General features: G+C 39.9%; 1 protein-coding gene across 1 annotated transcript; it reads right to left on the reverse strand.

Annotated features, from left to right (window-relative positions):
- Positions 1–1369: 1369 nt before the first annotated feature.
- On the reverse strand, positions 1370–5108 carry NUDT13 (nudix hydrolase 13; the record flags this gene model as incomplete). The annotated part of the gene is given in 8 exon segments (XM_079900451.1): positions 1370–1414; positions 1416–1577; positions 2640–2794; positions 3516–3519; positions 3521–3583; positions 3587–3628; positions 3793–3918; positions 5022–5108. Coding segments are annotated over 8 exon segments (684 nt in total).
- Between the last annotated feature and the right edge of the window lie 10592 nt (positions 5109–15700).

Consider the following 15700-nt stretch of genomic DNA (forward strand, 5'->3'; position numbering starts at 1 on the left):
ACTTGGAATCTGGACTTAAATGTTTGTCACACTAATAGATTACTCCCACCCCCAATTCTCACTTTCTACAATTTTCTCACTTCATAAGACAGAAATATACATCTGAACAAAGGTACAGAAATTTATTCCATTTCCTCCAGATAAGTGCTTCTTCCCTACGACAAGGTTTAGAATGGTATATATGAATGATAAGAAATCCTAAATTTAGTTTATCCCATAAAACTCAAGAAATGGTTCATCTTCACTGATCGCTTCATTGAAGTTACACTTACTGGGTGTGCAAAAGGCAGCAACCATTTTACCTTTAGGAAAACAGGCATGGCAAGTGATAATCTTTTCCCTGGGTCACAAACTGAGCAAGTAACAGCAAAAAAGACTTATGCTCTTGAGCCCCACTGGCATGCAGTTACCTCAATAGAACATCACTGCCTCTGATTTACTAGAGTACTTTGAGGAAGACCTTAACTTCCACTTTCCTGGGATGAAGGACTTAAAGGAATATGACTTTTATTTAACTACAATGTACAAAATAATTACCTCTACACAAATTCAAAAATGTTGTGCTGGGCTTCCCTGGTGGCACAGTGGTTTAGAATCCGCCTGCCAGTGCAGGGGACATGGGTTCGAGCCCTGGTCCAGGAAGATCCCACATGCTGCGGAGCAATTAAGCCCGTGCACCACAACTACTGAGACTGCGCTCTAGAACCCGCAAGCCACAACTACCGAGCCTGCACGCCTAGAGCCCGTGCTCCACAACAAGAGAAGCCACCGCAATGAGAAGCCCGCACACCACAACAAAGAGCAGCCCCCACTCGCCGCAACTAGAGAAAACTCGCGCACAGCAACGAAGACCCAACACAGCCACAAATAAATAAGTAAATAAATTTGTTTAAAAAATATGTGCTATTTTTTTAAATTGTATGAGGATAAAAAGGAACTCAGTAGAGGGTTGAGATCTGCTATATATTTTCAATATTAAAATAAAAGTTGTAACCAAAATTATACCAGGCACATTTTGGCAGTTAGTATAAACCCAGCATTGACAAGCCACATGCCAAAAGATGTTTGCTTCCAAAGCACAGGAGAAAATGAATGAGCAAGGGCCCATATCCAAACTAATGCTTCAACTTTCCCTCTGATTTTGACAATCGTCATCTCATCAGTTTTGGCATTTTTGATTGCCTGTGATTAGGAACTTCTTTTATTAACACTGCTGGCAGATGTGCCTTGCTGGGGGCTCACCATCTGCTCTGCCTTCTTATGATGTTGGCCTGGAGATGACCTTTCGTCACCACCTCTTCATCAGTTGATCTCTGATGTGCCCCTCTGAGATAGGAGGGATTTATCTAATTAGGTGGCCTGATCTGAGCTAAGCAGGCAGGATAGAACAGGTCGGTTTTTCCACCCACTCCTTTTATCAGTTGGTGGGTAAAGGCTAACTTGGGGGGGGGGGGCAACCAGAATGGGAAAGCCCCATTCTGTTGCTGATAATATGGGTTGTCTTTCCTCAGGGCTGTGGCCACCTCATCATGACTGAACCAGGCAGCTGCTTCTAGTTCTCTCAAGTTCACCTGGATCTGAAAGACATAAGGAAAAACAGGCTATAAGGTTAGGAGATACAAAACTTAGAATACGACAGCCAAAGATGAGAAAATGATTCCAGAACTGAGCAATCTTAGAAGGTAATATCTGGGATCTGTAGTCTGGGAGATAATCAGTTCTAGATAGGGTCCAGAAGCAAAAGTACCATAATTAAGAGATGAGAGTTAAGTATATATTTTAAATATTAAAAAAAATTTTTTAAATCCTGGAAGCTCAAATAGTAAAATATTGAGTGGTTTGGGAATTCCCGGGCGGTCCAGTGGTTAGGACTCGGCACTTTCACTACTGTGGCCCAGGTTCAATCCCTGGTTGGGGAACTAAGATTCTGCAAGCCATGCGGCGTGGCCAAAAGAAAAAAAAAAAAAAAAAAAGTGGTTAACATTGAGAGGTAAAATTATATAACTAAAAAAAAGAACATATACATGTTACTCTTCTTCAAAGGATGTGTTAATTAATGATAGTCAAAAGCATAGTATCTGCCTTGCAAGAAGCAAAAATGCAAACTGCATCCACAGGGAGCTGAGACAGATTAGATATTATTCATTGTATAGAAACCAAAGCACAAAATAGACTTTGGCACATAGGGACCACAACACCATCTGTCAGGGATGTTAGAGCAAGGTGAGGTGGGATAAGACAACATCTAAGTCCCTTTCAATCAGAAGTTCCTATGATTTTATATTATTAGTCCCCAACATCCTGACTGGAGCAATAATACCAATTCTGAAATCAGTCATTAAATTTTATATATTTATTGTGTGCCTATTCTATGCAAGACTGTTAATTTCCTGATGATGAAAGATAAATTGTTTCATGATTGAGATATATACAAGGAAGAATGGTGATTGTGTTGGCACTCCCAATTTTTATGGTGATTAGTTGTTTATAAGATTACAAATTCCTTAAAGGTATAAATCATATATTACATGTCTTTGTATAATCTAAACAATGCTGGACTAGACAGGTGCTTAGTAAGTACCTATGGACCAGCTTGGATGAGGCAAAGGATATATCATAAGGGAAGCATCAGAACTCACCTCTGTCTGCCCTGGTTTCACAGTTGCATGACAAGCAATCATGAGTGCACCATTAGGAAAGGGCCAGTGCTGAGATGCAGAGTATTGCAGTCTTTCCACATCCAATCCCACCTCTCCTGCAGCTTCTCGCCAGATAGCCTCTTCCAGACTTTCACCTATAAGCACACAGATTAATTCAGGACAGCCCTGCAGCAGGAAGGGTGATACAGAAGCCCGTTGGCGAAAGGAACGCAAAACTGGCTCCCAAGTCAATGAAATACTCTTGGGGGAGCCCTAAATCTCTGAGTCTCTACACTAGGAATCAAGTCTGAAGTTGGGTATTGAACCACAATACTTGAACCTACTAGGTTAGTTACACAAAATAAGAGTCGGAGAGGCTACTGCTGCCCTCAGGTTTTTAATAAAGTTCAAATGCCACATTTCACCATTTGCAAATTTTACCCCAATAGACTGACAAAAAAACCAAACAAACCTGTAAATAAATATTAAATTCTAGTTAATATAATATTAATATGCATGTTGAAATATTTAGGAGGAAGTGTACTAATGTCTGCAATCTGTGCATCAAAAAATAAGATGGATTAATGGGTGGATAGAGGAATGCATAGACAGATATGTGGTAAAGTAAACATAGTAATTATGGAATTTAGGTGGTGAGTACATGGGTGTTTACTGTATAAATCTTCCAGCTATGCTTATGTTTGAAAATTTGCCTATAAAATATTGGAGAATTGATGCCACAAAGTAGTTTTCTTGATATAATAGGGAAGAATGTGCTTGAGACACTATGGCAACAAGAATAAGAAATACATACTATTTCATACTATAAGATTTCATGTCTTTCAATGTTACCTGTATATGCCCGAAATTCCTTACCTATTATCACAAAAACCTGCCAAGGCAGAATACATTCCCTTGGGAAAGGAACTCTGGCGGGCAAGCAGTCATTGAGTCCCATCTGACACCAGAGTGATCACCACAGGAGTCATCTAGGAAAAGGGGATGGAAACTTGGGCACTAGGGCTTTGGGGCCTGTTAATGAAACAAAGTAATGGGTAACTAAGGAAAGCCTTTTAGCTGTACAGGCTTCCATCCACAAGACAAAGTAGTGCACAGCCTTCTTGGATTACTGACCTTTTAAAGCGATAATTACCTGTGGATAATAGATGATCTTATTGGAAGGGCACACACGCTTGCTGCCAGCCACATTCTTCTTGGTGGGCTGTCCACTTCTGCTGCAGAACTGATGAGCATCATGCCAATGGAGAAGAGCCTGAGCCTAGGAATACAAAGATGGGCTTGGTTTCATTTGGAGAGTATGTGGGGCTCATTATAATGGTGCTGGGGCTACTATTTAGAGCAACTCAAAGGGACACACCAATCCCTTTTCAGCTCACCTACTTTAAATGCTTATTAACTATTTAAACTTTAAAATAAGGAAACTATTTGAACATAGTCCTCTAGCATCTGAAGTACGAATTTTATTTTATTTTATTTTGGGGGGCTGTGCTGTGTGGCTTGCGGGATCTTAGTTCCCCGACCAGGGATTGACCAGGCCCACAACAGTGAAAGCCCAACTCCTAACCACTGGACCGCCAGGGAATTCTCTGAAGTATGAATTTTTAAAAAGCATATTTTAAATGTATTATGAATTATTTTAAAAATATGATATATAAAATATCATAATGAACACCCGTGAACTTATGAGCCAGCTTAAAAAGAAAACATTTTCAGTATAATTACCACCCCAACATGTACTCCTCTCCAATAAAGTTGGAATTTTTTTGCAAATAAAAAATGTTAAGGGACTTCCCTGGTGGCCCAGTGGGTAAGACTCCACATTCCCAATGCAGGGGGCCTGGGTTCCATCCCTGGTCAGGGAACTAGATACTGCAACTAAGAGTCTGCATTTTGCAACTAAAGAAGTCTGCATGCCACAACGAAGATCCTGTGTGCCGCAACTAAGACCTGGCACAGTCAAAAATAAATAAATAAAAAATTTAAAAAATGTTTAGAGATACCTCTTTAAATGGGCAGTCAAAAGCACTTTAGCAAGTGAAATCTAAAGCTGGAGGACAAGTCGTTAAAGCAATATAAAATAACTCCTCATGATGTATATGTCATGCTGTGGGTCATTAAAAATGTTTATAAGGCTGATAGATCATATTGCCATATATCTGCACACCCTCAGGAGACAATGGTACTAACAACGGTCCTGCCAAAAACAGGGTAAAAGAAAGAAGAATAAGCAATCTCCCTACAGCACATTGTCCTTCTGCCAAGGTTTGTAGGAAGGACTATGATCTGAAAAAAAAAAAAATCAAATGTTTCCCATATACACTACTTTACTTAATTTCCTACAGAACCAAGAAATCAATCTACCATGGATAGCAAGGAGGCATCCTTCACATTCAGCTGAAAGAGAGCCTTCCTCAGCCCAGTGAAAGACCCCTTGAGCTCTGTCTCCATTTCAGTTTTCTGTAAGGAAGCTAAAAAATTAGAAAAGAGAACAAAATGAAATGAATGTCAAGCTTTACCTCAGGGACCCTCTCAAGTATATTCTGTTAGAACAGTGTTTCCCAAACTCACCTAATATGACTCAACTAGGGAGAATAAAAAAATATACAGGTTCTCAAACCCCTGCCTGGAGATTCTGCATAGCAGGTGAGTGAGGCCCAGAAATCTTGATTTTTTAACAAGCACCAGGAGATTCTTATATTCAGGCAAATTTGGGAAACATTAGAGCATAGTGTTTCCCAAGATCCTCTTCGGGGCAATAAGAACATTCGCACTAGCCACACACTATCCCTGGCTAAAAAGATGAAAGGGGACCTCTAAGCTCCTGTCTGAACCTCCATTCCAGCATCATTACCTTTACAGCTACACCGTGAAAGAGAGAAGGAAAGCCTGACAGGAGCCATGAGCCTCTAGCAAACCAGTTCCCAAATGCAGGTCTGAAGACCCAGAGCTACTCCAAGGTAACATGTTTATTCACCTGCATTGATAAGAGAAATAAGAATAATGTCATGAATTTTAAAACATTTCTTATGAAATATTTAAGACATATAAAGGTATAAATGTATAAAGGTACAGAGAATAATACAGTAAACATCTTTGTACCACCACCTAGCTGAGAAAGAAAGTATTAAAATGTCCTTTAAGTGATGATGATGGTAGATGGTACTATCTTTTAAGGTCCTAACTTAAGAAAAATTGAAATTGTTTTGTATTCTTAAAATGTTCTTTGAAATTTTACTATTATGTGGAATCCCAAAGTCTAAGAACCACTGGGAAGTACCCATCAGGAATAATGTTATGTACCATTTATGGAAGAGGAGCTATTTAGACCTAGATCCAGAGCAAACAATGCTGCTTGCTGTTCGGAGCATCCAGTTAGCATGGAATATTCTGTTGTTTGCATGTCCTGCCCAAACTTACCCAGGAGCCTTTCCAACTCGAAGAAACACAGAAGGAGAAGGGAAGAAAACAAGGGTTTTAATTAAACCATCAGAGCCATACTAGACTTATTGGAAACCATCTACTTCAACTTGAAGTAGGTACAGCTGGCTTCTAGTCACTGCCCTGCAGCTAATTAGCTATATCATCTTGGCCTAATCACTTAACCTCTCAAGGCCTCCATTTTCTCATCAGCAGTCTGAATAGTTTAAAGGAATTCTTTCTGTGTAACACTGTATTACTCTATGATTGTATCATGAAAGGAGCATATCCCCTAGTTTTAAAGATACATGATAGTTGACTTATTAAAGCACTGAAAAAAAAATAAGTGTCAAACTTAAAATGGTAGAGAGCCCAAAGCAGGTCTATAATTTACTCTTCAGATCATGCTGCTTTTGTGGGCCAGGGTAGGCTACTCATCTGAGACCCTGGTCTGTAAAGACAAGTGCTGTATAGGGAGAAAATCTATCCTCCTGTGCATGAAGGGCTCATATTTATTTGTTCATAATACAAAATTACATTGCTAATCTATAAATAATGTTTAGTGCCTTCTGATAAATATCCTCATGTACTTATGCACTGCTAGAAACTACCTATCTAAGTATTCCAACATCTGACCCTGGCAATGTATTTAGAAGTTTCTGCATAGTGGCATCATATAAAACTCAAGGTAGCATCTTGAATGCCAAATCCCAATGGCTTAGATATCTCTAGTTATATACCTTAAAAGAGTTCTCAAAACAATTTTAGTTCACGTTTAGCTTTGACCCTTCTAAGGAGAAATTAAGTCATGATGCAAATCTTAAACAGTGTAACAGTGAACAGCTTCTTGGAGGCTGGAAATTGCTGGTCCAAGGCAGGGGTTGGCAAAATATTTCAAGTTCTGTGAGCCATACGGTCTCTGTCACAATACTCTGTTTTACCATTGTAGTGCAAAAGCAGTCATAAACAATATGTAAATGAATGAGTGAGGCTGTGTTCCAATAAAAATGTATTTAAAAAACAGACATGGGTTCCAATTTGGACAGCAGTTTTCCTGACCCTTGGTTTAAGGCTATAGTGGTTCAAACCATCACCAAAAAATATTCGATTGGGCAATGCAGGTTTATACGTTAAATAATTAATTGGCAGAAGAAGCTTGAAAAATCTGGACTCTAAACTCGGAGGATTCTTCTCAGGGATTTGATATGGACCGAGTTCTGCTTAGCGGCCACAGCCTGGTCTACTTCACTAGTCTACTCTGGGCTTACCTAATAGGCTATGCTGGCGGGGCCAGGTATTGATGTTCTGATTTCTGAACCAAAGGAGCCAGGTTATGAAAGCGGTAAAATGCTCCTGTCTGCTGGGCTTTTTTACATGCATCATCATCTTCCTTCAGCTCAGATAAATACCTGTGTTTTGGAAATAATCAAAGCATTACAAAACCGTACTTAGTTTCTTTTACAGCATTCATCTTTGAGAATTCTGTTCCTGCACTGGTCTCCTACCATGGTTATTCCTTTTATTTATTTACATCCTAAATTTCTTTAAAAAAGGATTTGAGGTGGCTACAGGGGGTCATTCCCTCCTTTGTCCTACTGTATACTTTGCCCATACTTCTGTGGTTGCACTTACATGGTGCTATTTGTTAATCTGTGTCTCCCCTGAAAGACTATGATCTTTTTTTTTTAACATCTTTATTGGAGTATAATTGCTTTACAATAATTGCTTTACAATGGTGTGTTAGTTTCTGCTTTATAACAAAGTGAATCAGCTATACATATATCCCCATATCTCTTCCCTCTTGGGTCTCCCTCCCTCCCAACCTCCCTATCCCACCCCTCTAGGTGGTCACAAAGCACCAAGCTGATCTCCCTGTGCTATGCGGCTGCTTCCCACTAGCTATCTATTTTACGTTTGGTAGTGTATATATGTCCATGCCACTCTCTCACTTTGTCACAGCTTACCCTTCCCCCTCCCCATATCCTCAAGTCCATGCTCTAGTAGGGCTGTGTCTTTATTCCCGTCTTACCCCTAGGTTCTTCATGACCGTTTTTTTTTTCCCTTAGATTCCATATATATGTGTTAGCGTACGTTATTTGTTTTTCTCTTTCTGACTTACTTCACTCTGTATGACAGACTCTAGGTCCATCCACCTCACTACAAATAACTCAATTTCCTTTCTTTTTATGGCTGAGTAATATTCCATTGTATATATGTGCCACATCTTCTTTATCCATTCATCCGATGATGGACACTTAGGTTGCTTCCATCTCCTGGCTATTGTAAATAGAGCTGCAATGAACATTTTGGTACATGACTCTTTTTGAATTATGGTTTTCTCAGGGTATATGCCCAGGAGTGGGATTGCTGGGTCATATGGTAGTTCTATTTGTAGTTTTTTAAGGAACCTCCATACTGTTCTCCATAGTGGCTGTATCAGTTTACATTCCTACCAACAGTGCAAGAGTGTTCCCTTTTCTCCACACCCTCTCCAGCATTTATTGTTTGTAGATTTTTTGATGATGGCCATTCTGACTTGTATGAGGTGATACCTCATTGTGGTTTTGATTTGCATTTCTCTAATGATTAGTGATGTTGAGCATCCTTTCATGTGTTTGTTGGCAATCTGTATATCTTCTTTGGAGAAATGTCTATTTAGGTCTTCTGCCCATTTTTTAATTGGGTTGTTTGTTTTTTTGATATTGAGCTGCATGAGCTGCTTGTATATTTTGGAGATTAATCCTTTGTCAGTTACTTCATTTGCAAATATTTTCTCCCATTCTGAGGGTTGTCTTTTGGTCTTGTTCATGGTTTCCTTTGCTGTGCAAAAGCTTTTAAGTTTCATTAGGTCCCATTTGTTTATTTTTGGTTTTATTTACATTTCTCTAGGAGTTGGGTCAAAAAGGATCTTGCTGTGATTGATGTCATAGAGTGTTCTGCCTATGTTTTCCTCTAAGAGTTTGATAGTGTCTGGCCTTACATTTAGGTCTTTAATCTATTTTGAGTTTATTTTTGTGTATGGTGTTAGGGAGTGTTCTAATTTCATTCTTTTACATGTAGCTGTCCAGTTTTCCCAGCACCACTTACTGAAGAGGCTGACTTTTCTCCATTGTATATTCTTACCTCCTTTATCAAAAATGACTATGATCTTCTTAAGGGCAGGGTCTGCCTTAGTTCTGTATCATGGGTAATTAGCATATTGAATGGCTCAATTCAATAAGTATTTATTGAATTGAACTTCAAGGGTAATAAATATTTACTGAATTGAACCTCAAGGTACTTTGCCAATATTATGCTGTGAGGCAAGAATTTACATGCAGTGGAGTGAAAGGAAAACAAGTTCAGTGATAAAACATCAACCACAGAGCACCTAGAGATGGGAGCAGACTTTATTATTGCAGACAAGGAACAAACAGTATACCTTCAGAAACCCTTATTCAATCTAGGGATGATAAAGAGCAAATTTATCTTCAATGCACTCTTATTTCAAACATCTATTCCCCCAGGTGGATGCCGTTAGCTTCTTACCTCTACTGAAGGGATCATTGATGAAAGTGAAGCCATATTTGACATACACTTATTTAATAAGTGTAATAATTTCTTTTCTTTTTTTTTTTTTTTTTTTTTTTTGCGTTACGCGGGTCTCTCACCGTTGTGCCCTCTCCCGCTGCCGAGCACAGGCTCCGGACGCGCAGGCTCAGCGGCCATGGCTCACGGGCCCAGCCGCTCCGCGGCATGTGGGATCCTCCCGGACTCGGGCACGAATCCATGTCCCCTGCATCGGCAGGCAGACTCCCAACCACTGCGCCACCAGGGAGGCCCCGAAGTGTAATATTTTCTATAGCCAAAATTAAAATGTAGAAAAAGAGAACATCCTGTAATTAGTTTCTCTAAAAAAAAAAACGTAATAGAGCAAGTTCTGTACCTTCATTAAGGACGGCCTAAGTCTATCCTTTCAAGAGACTTGGGAATCAGGGCAGGAACTGCGTGATTCAGGGAGGACTGAATGTGGATTCTCCTTCTGCAGCCTTAGGGATAATGATTTTTTTTTTGGCCTTGCCGCGCAGCCTGCAGGATCTCAGTTACCCTACCAGGGACTGAACCCAAGCTCCAGCAGTGAAAGCCTATGGTCCTAACCACTAGGCAACCAGGGAACTCCCAGGGATAATGATTTTGACTGCTGAAAGCCCTACAACAGACTCTCAGGTATATGGCATATTTTGTCACTTAAGTAGGAAACACAGTTTAGAGATATTTTCTGTAGGATCTGGGAGCTTTTGTAACACCAGTAGAGTTAGCTCCACATGAAACTAAAAAGTAAAATGATAAACATGCCCTAGTGGCATCTATAGGAACCTATTTTTGACTGTATGATAAAAGCGATTGCAGTGAGCGCTTTGTAAACAGAAGACAAAAGAAACAGTTTTCTGAGATTTGAATACTCATGATATTTTTATACTTATTGCGAGTGACTGCAACCTCCTGGGACAAAGTCTCAATGTATGTCAAAGGAGAGCTATGTGCCACTCAGAAGTTACCAAATATAAACAATAGAACAAAATGCTAACTTTGTAAAAGAACAGTAGCAGTGATACAACCTGTGCTTTGCCCTAAAGATCCTAAAAAGCAAAACATCTACAGAAGCATCCAGGTTAAGGTCTTAAACCTGGGGCCTCACTGGAACTGGGACTGAGATCCAAAAAGTTCCTTGCATTCTTCTTGATTGGAACACCTTTTTTAGAAATGCATTTTCTTGCTGTACATCTGAAACATTGTAAATCAACTATACTTCAGTAAAAAATAAATAAGCTAGAAGGATATATTTTACAGCACAGGGAATATAGCCAATATTTTATAATAACTTTTTTTTAAATGTACACCAATAAAGTACCATATTTATTTGTTTTAATAGGTGTTATTTTATTGGGATTTTACATAAGACTTTTGTTTCTAGATCATCACTGCTCTAGGGAAACCAACATAGAATTTTTAGCAGGAAAAATGACATAATTACATTATAATTCAGAAATAACCATTATTATAACAAAATGAATTGGAATAGGGTAAAACAAGAGGTGACAAAATCAGTTAGGAAGTGATTTCAAGAGACCAGGCAAAACAAACACATGAAACAATACTCAGCATCATCAATTAGAGAAATGCAAATAAAAACCACAATGGGGCATCACCTCACACCCGTCAGAATGGCCATCATCAAAAAATCTACAAACAAATGCTGGAGAGAGTGTGGAGAAAAGAGAACCCTCCTGCACCGTTGGTGGGAATGTAAATTGATAAAGCCACCATGGAGAACAGCATGGAGGCTCCTCAAAAAACTAAAAATAGAACTAGCATACGACCCAGCAATCCCACCACTGGACATATATCCTGAGAAAACCATAATTCAAAAAGAGTCATGTACCACAATGTTCATTGCAGCTCCATCCACAATAGCCAGGACATGGAAGCAAGACAAGTGTCCATCGACAGATGAATGGATAAAAAAGATGTGGCGCATACATACAATGGAACACTACCCAGCCATAAAAAGAAACAAAATTGAGCCACCTGCAGTGAGGTGGACAGACCCAGAGTCTGCCGCACAGCGAAGCAAGTCAGAAAGAGAAAAACAAACACCGCATGCCAATACATATATATGGAATTTAAAAAAAAAAAATGGACATGAAGAATCTAGGGGGCAGGACAGAAACAAAGACACAGACCTACTAGAGAATGGACTCGAGGACACGGGGAGGGGGAAGGGTAAGCTGGGAGAAAGTGAGAGAGTGGCATGGACATATATACACTACCAAACGTAAAATAGATAGCTAGTGGGAAGCAGCCGCATAGCACAGGGAGATCAGCTCTGTGCTTTGTGACCACCTAGAGGGATGGGATAGGGAGGGTGGGAGGGAGGGAGATACAAGAAGGAAGAGACACGGGGACACATGTATATGTACAGCTGATTCACCCTGCCACACAGCAGAAACCAACACACCATTAAGCAATCATACTCCAATAAAGATGTTAAAAAAAAAAAAAGGGACTTCCCTGGTGGTGCAGTGGTTGAGAGTCCACCTGCCGATGCAGGGGATACGGGTTCGTGCCCCGGTCCAGGAAGATCACACATGCCGCGGAGCGGCTGGGCCCGTGAGCCATGGCCGCTGAGCCTGCACGTCCGGAGCCTGTGCTCCACAACGGGAGAGGCCACAACAGTGAGAGGCCCGAGTACCGAAAAAAAAAAAAAAAAAAAAAATGGGCACAGGTTCGTGATGCCCCAAAACAATTACAATAGTAACATCAAAGATCACAGATCACAACAAATATAATTATAATGAAAAAGTTTGAATTATTGTGAGAATTACCTAAACGTGACACAGAGACATGGAATGAGCAAATGCTGTTGGAAAAATTGTTCCAAGAGGATTACTTGACGCAGGGTTGCCACAAACTCTCAATTTGTAAAAAGCACAGTATCTGCAAAGCGCAATGAAGCAAAACACAGTAAAATGAGGTATGCCTGTATACGTTATGCTTTATACATTGCAGTATTCAAGGCTCAAATTGTCCCAAATTTGGCCAATGTGAACTCCTTGAAGTTGACCCGTGTATCCACACAACCCCAGTGGTATTGAAAGCATTCCTGCTTTCTGGCATAGCAAGAGGTATCAAGCTCATCTGGTACATTTCCTGCCCCAGACCTAGAATCAGCCATTCTTTTCAAGGAGCCCTTCTTCCTTTTGTTGGGAAATGGCTTTCAGAGACTATGATCAGCACTGGGGATGCTCACTTCTACCAGACTGTCATTATTTCTATGCCCTCTCAGTAAATAAAGCTAGGAAATATGTGAATTTCAGAAAGAAAACTAAATCTTGCATTCATATGGATATTTCCAATTTAAGTGAACAATTAAATCATCAGTTATTATATTTGTATCCCTTTGCTTTCACACTGAAAATCTTGGTTTTAATGACATTAACATGATTGCGTATTTGCTTATGCATATACATAACATATACATATATAATGTATATTATGCGTAAAATAGTTTCAAAGCTACAATACTAGTATTACTACTAACAACAGAACTATCAATTGTGGGACTTCCCTGGTGGTCCAGTGGTTAGGACTCCAAGCTTTCACTTGCATGCTTTCACTTGCACAAGCTTACAAATCTGGAAATAGTCTGAAGTTAAGGTTTCCTGAATCTCCTCTCTGAGAACCCCTGCAGTCCCTCCTGGATACATGGAACCACTTCCAGCCCCGCCACCACTGTTACTGTCACTGCTGCTACTACTGCCAGGGGAGGAGGCAGTTAAGCCATCCAAAACTTTTCGGAAATTAAACTTCTTCATTCTAAAAACATAGGACAATGAGGGGCACCAGACATGTCTCTGAAGGTTCAGGGTCCAAGGCTCTGCTAGTGTTGGAGGGTCTCCTGCAGAGGTGGGGGGTGGCTGTGGCTCACAGTGAGGACAAGGACACTGGCAGCAGAAGTTCTGGGAAGTACTCCTTGGCGTGAGCCCTCCCAGAGACTCTATAATAACTTTTAATGCAATATAATCTATAAAAATTTTGAATCGTTGTGTTAATCACCTGAAACTAATATAATATTGTAAATCAACTATACCTCAATAATAAATAGATAAATAACTTACAAATGCATTTTTCACCTTTAAGTATAATAGTTTGGAAACCATAACACACTAAAATTATCAAACTTAAACTGTTTATTTCTTATTAATTTATACCCCCATAACATAGGAGCAGGGTTTTTTTAAAAAATAAATTTATTTATTTATTTATTTTTGGCTGCGTTGGGTCTTTGTTGCTGCGCGCGGGCTTTCTCTAGTTGCAGCGAGCGGGGGCTACTCTTCGTTGCGGTGCGCGGGCTTCTCATTGCGGTGGCTTCTTTTGTGCAGCAGGGGCTCTAGGTGCACAGGCTTCAGTAGTTGTGGCTCATGGGCTTAGTTGCTCCGTGGCATGTGGGATCTTCCCGGACCAGGGCTCGAACCCGTGTTCCCTGCATTCGCAGGCGGATTCTTAACCACTGCGTCCCCAAGGAAGTCCCTGAGTGGTGGGATTCTGGATGATTTCCCTTTTTAAAAAAAATTGGTAACTGTATTTTCTGATTTCTATAGAATGACTATTTTTTAACTTTCATAATAAGAAAAAACGGACTTCCCTATGGCGCAGTGGTTAGAATCTGCCTGCCAATGCAGGGGACAGGGGTTCGAGCCCTGGTCTGGGAAGATCCCACATGCCACGGAACAACTAAGCCCATGTGCCACAACTACTGAGCCTACGTTCTAGAGCCCATGAGCCACCACTTGAGCCCGTGTGCCACAACTACTGAAGCCCGTGTGCCTAGAGTCCGTGCTCCGCAACAAGAGAAGTCGCTGCAATGAGAAGCCCGCGCACAGCAACAAAGACCCAACACAGCCTAATTAATTAATTAATTTAATTTTTAAAAAAAGGAATCCCACCACTCACAGATGATCATTGTTTATACCTTGGAATTCTCCAAAGTATTTATTAATATTATGCATCTATACATATGCAATAAGTACTTTTAGAACTGATCTACTACTTTGTAGCCTTTTTTTGTAAGCATATTAACATTTTTCACACCATATTCTTTACTGATAGAATTTTAGTTTTCTTATGATTTTTAATTCATTTTCAATACATTTAATCACTTTAACACTCATTTTTTAGACTTCAGTAATTCTGTTATTGTTCTTAGAGTCTCAGCCTGAGAACTGTAAATAACCCAAATGTCCAACAATATCTAAAACAAGTATTGCAATTTTGTTGTCTTCTAACTCTTGCTCATGTAAGATTGTGTACGTTTATGTGCCTTTAAATATTGAACTGGGCCCTCATGTATGGCAGAGCTTTCAGTGTGGGAAGCCCTGGTAGTGAGTGTATCCCTCCAGAGGGGTTTTACATCTGCAAGTCTACAAATACTACTTAAAGTCTTTTCTTAGTTTGGGGGTTTTGGACCATACCACACAGATGGTGCAAATTTAAACCCCAAAACTGAATGAGAGCAGGCTACTGATTTCAAATTCACAGATTTTATATTTGCCCCGGCTGGGGACAAAGAAGTCCTTTATCACCCTCCTGTACTGGTGTAGATTTTTTTTTTTTCTAGTCTGCCTTTCACTGTGGTTTAGTTCTTGGGGGAGGGAGTTGCGAGGGGATGGGGAGGTATGCAGGGACTGGAGTTATCTACCTTATTTTCAGGAACCTTAATGAACTATTATTCAATATAGTTTTTAATTCTATCATATGGGTATATCATGATTTAATTAATTTTTCCCTTACTGTTCATTCATCCATTCAACAATATTTCAGTGCCTACTATGTGCCAGATACTAGGGTTTTATGCACTAGGGGTACCATAGGGGAAAAGACAAAGTTCTTATCTTTTTTTTTTAAGTCTTCATTGAATTTGTTACAATATTGCTTCTGGTTTTTTTTTAATGTTTTGGTTTTTTGGCCCCAAGGCATGTGAGATCTTAGCTCCCCAGCCAGGGATCTAACTCACACGCCCTGCATTGTAAGGTGAAGTCTTAACCACCCACCAGGGAAGTCCCCAAAGTTCTTATCTTAAAAAA

The sequence above is a fragment of the Stenella coeruleoalba genome (genome assembly GCF_951394435.1).
Source record: "Stenella coeruleoalba genome assembly, chromosome: 16".
In the NCBI taxonomy this organism is placed as follows: domain Eukaryota; kingdom Metazoa; phylum Chordata; class Mammalia; order Artiodactyla; family Delphinidae; genus Stenella; species Stenella coeruleoalba.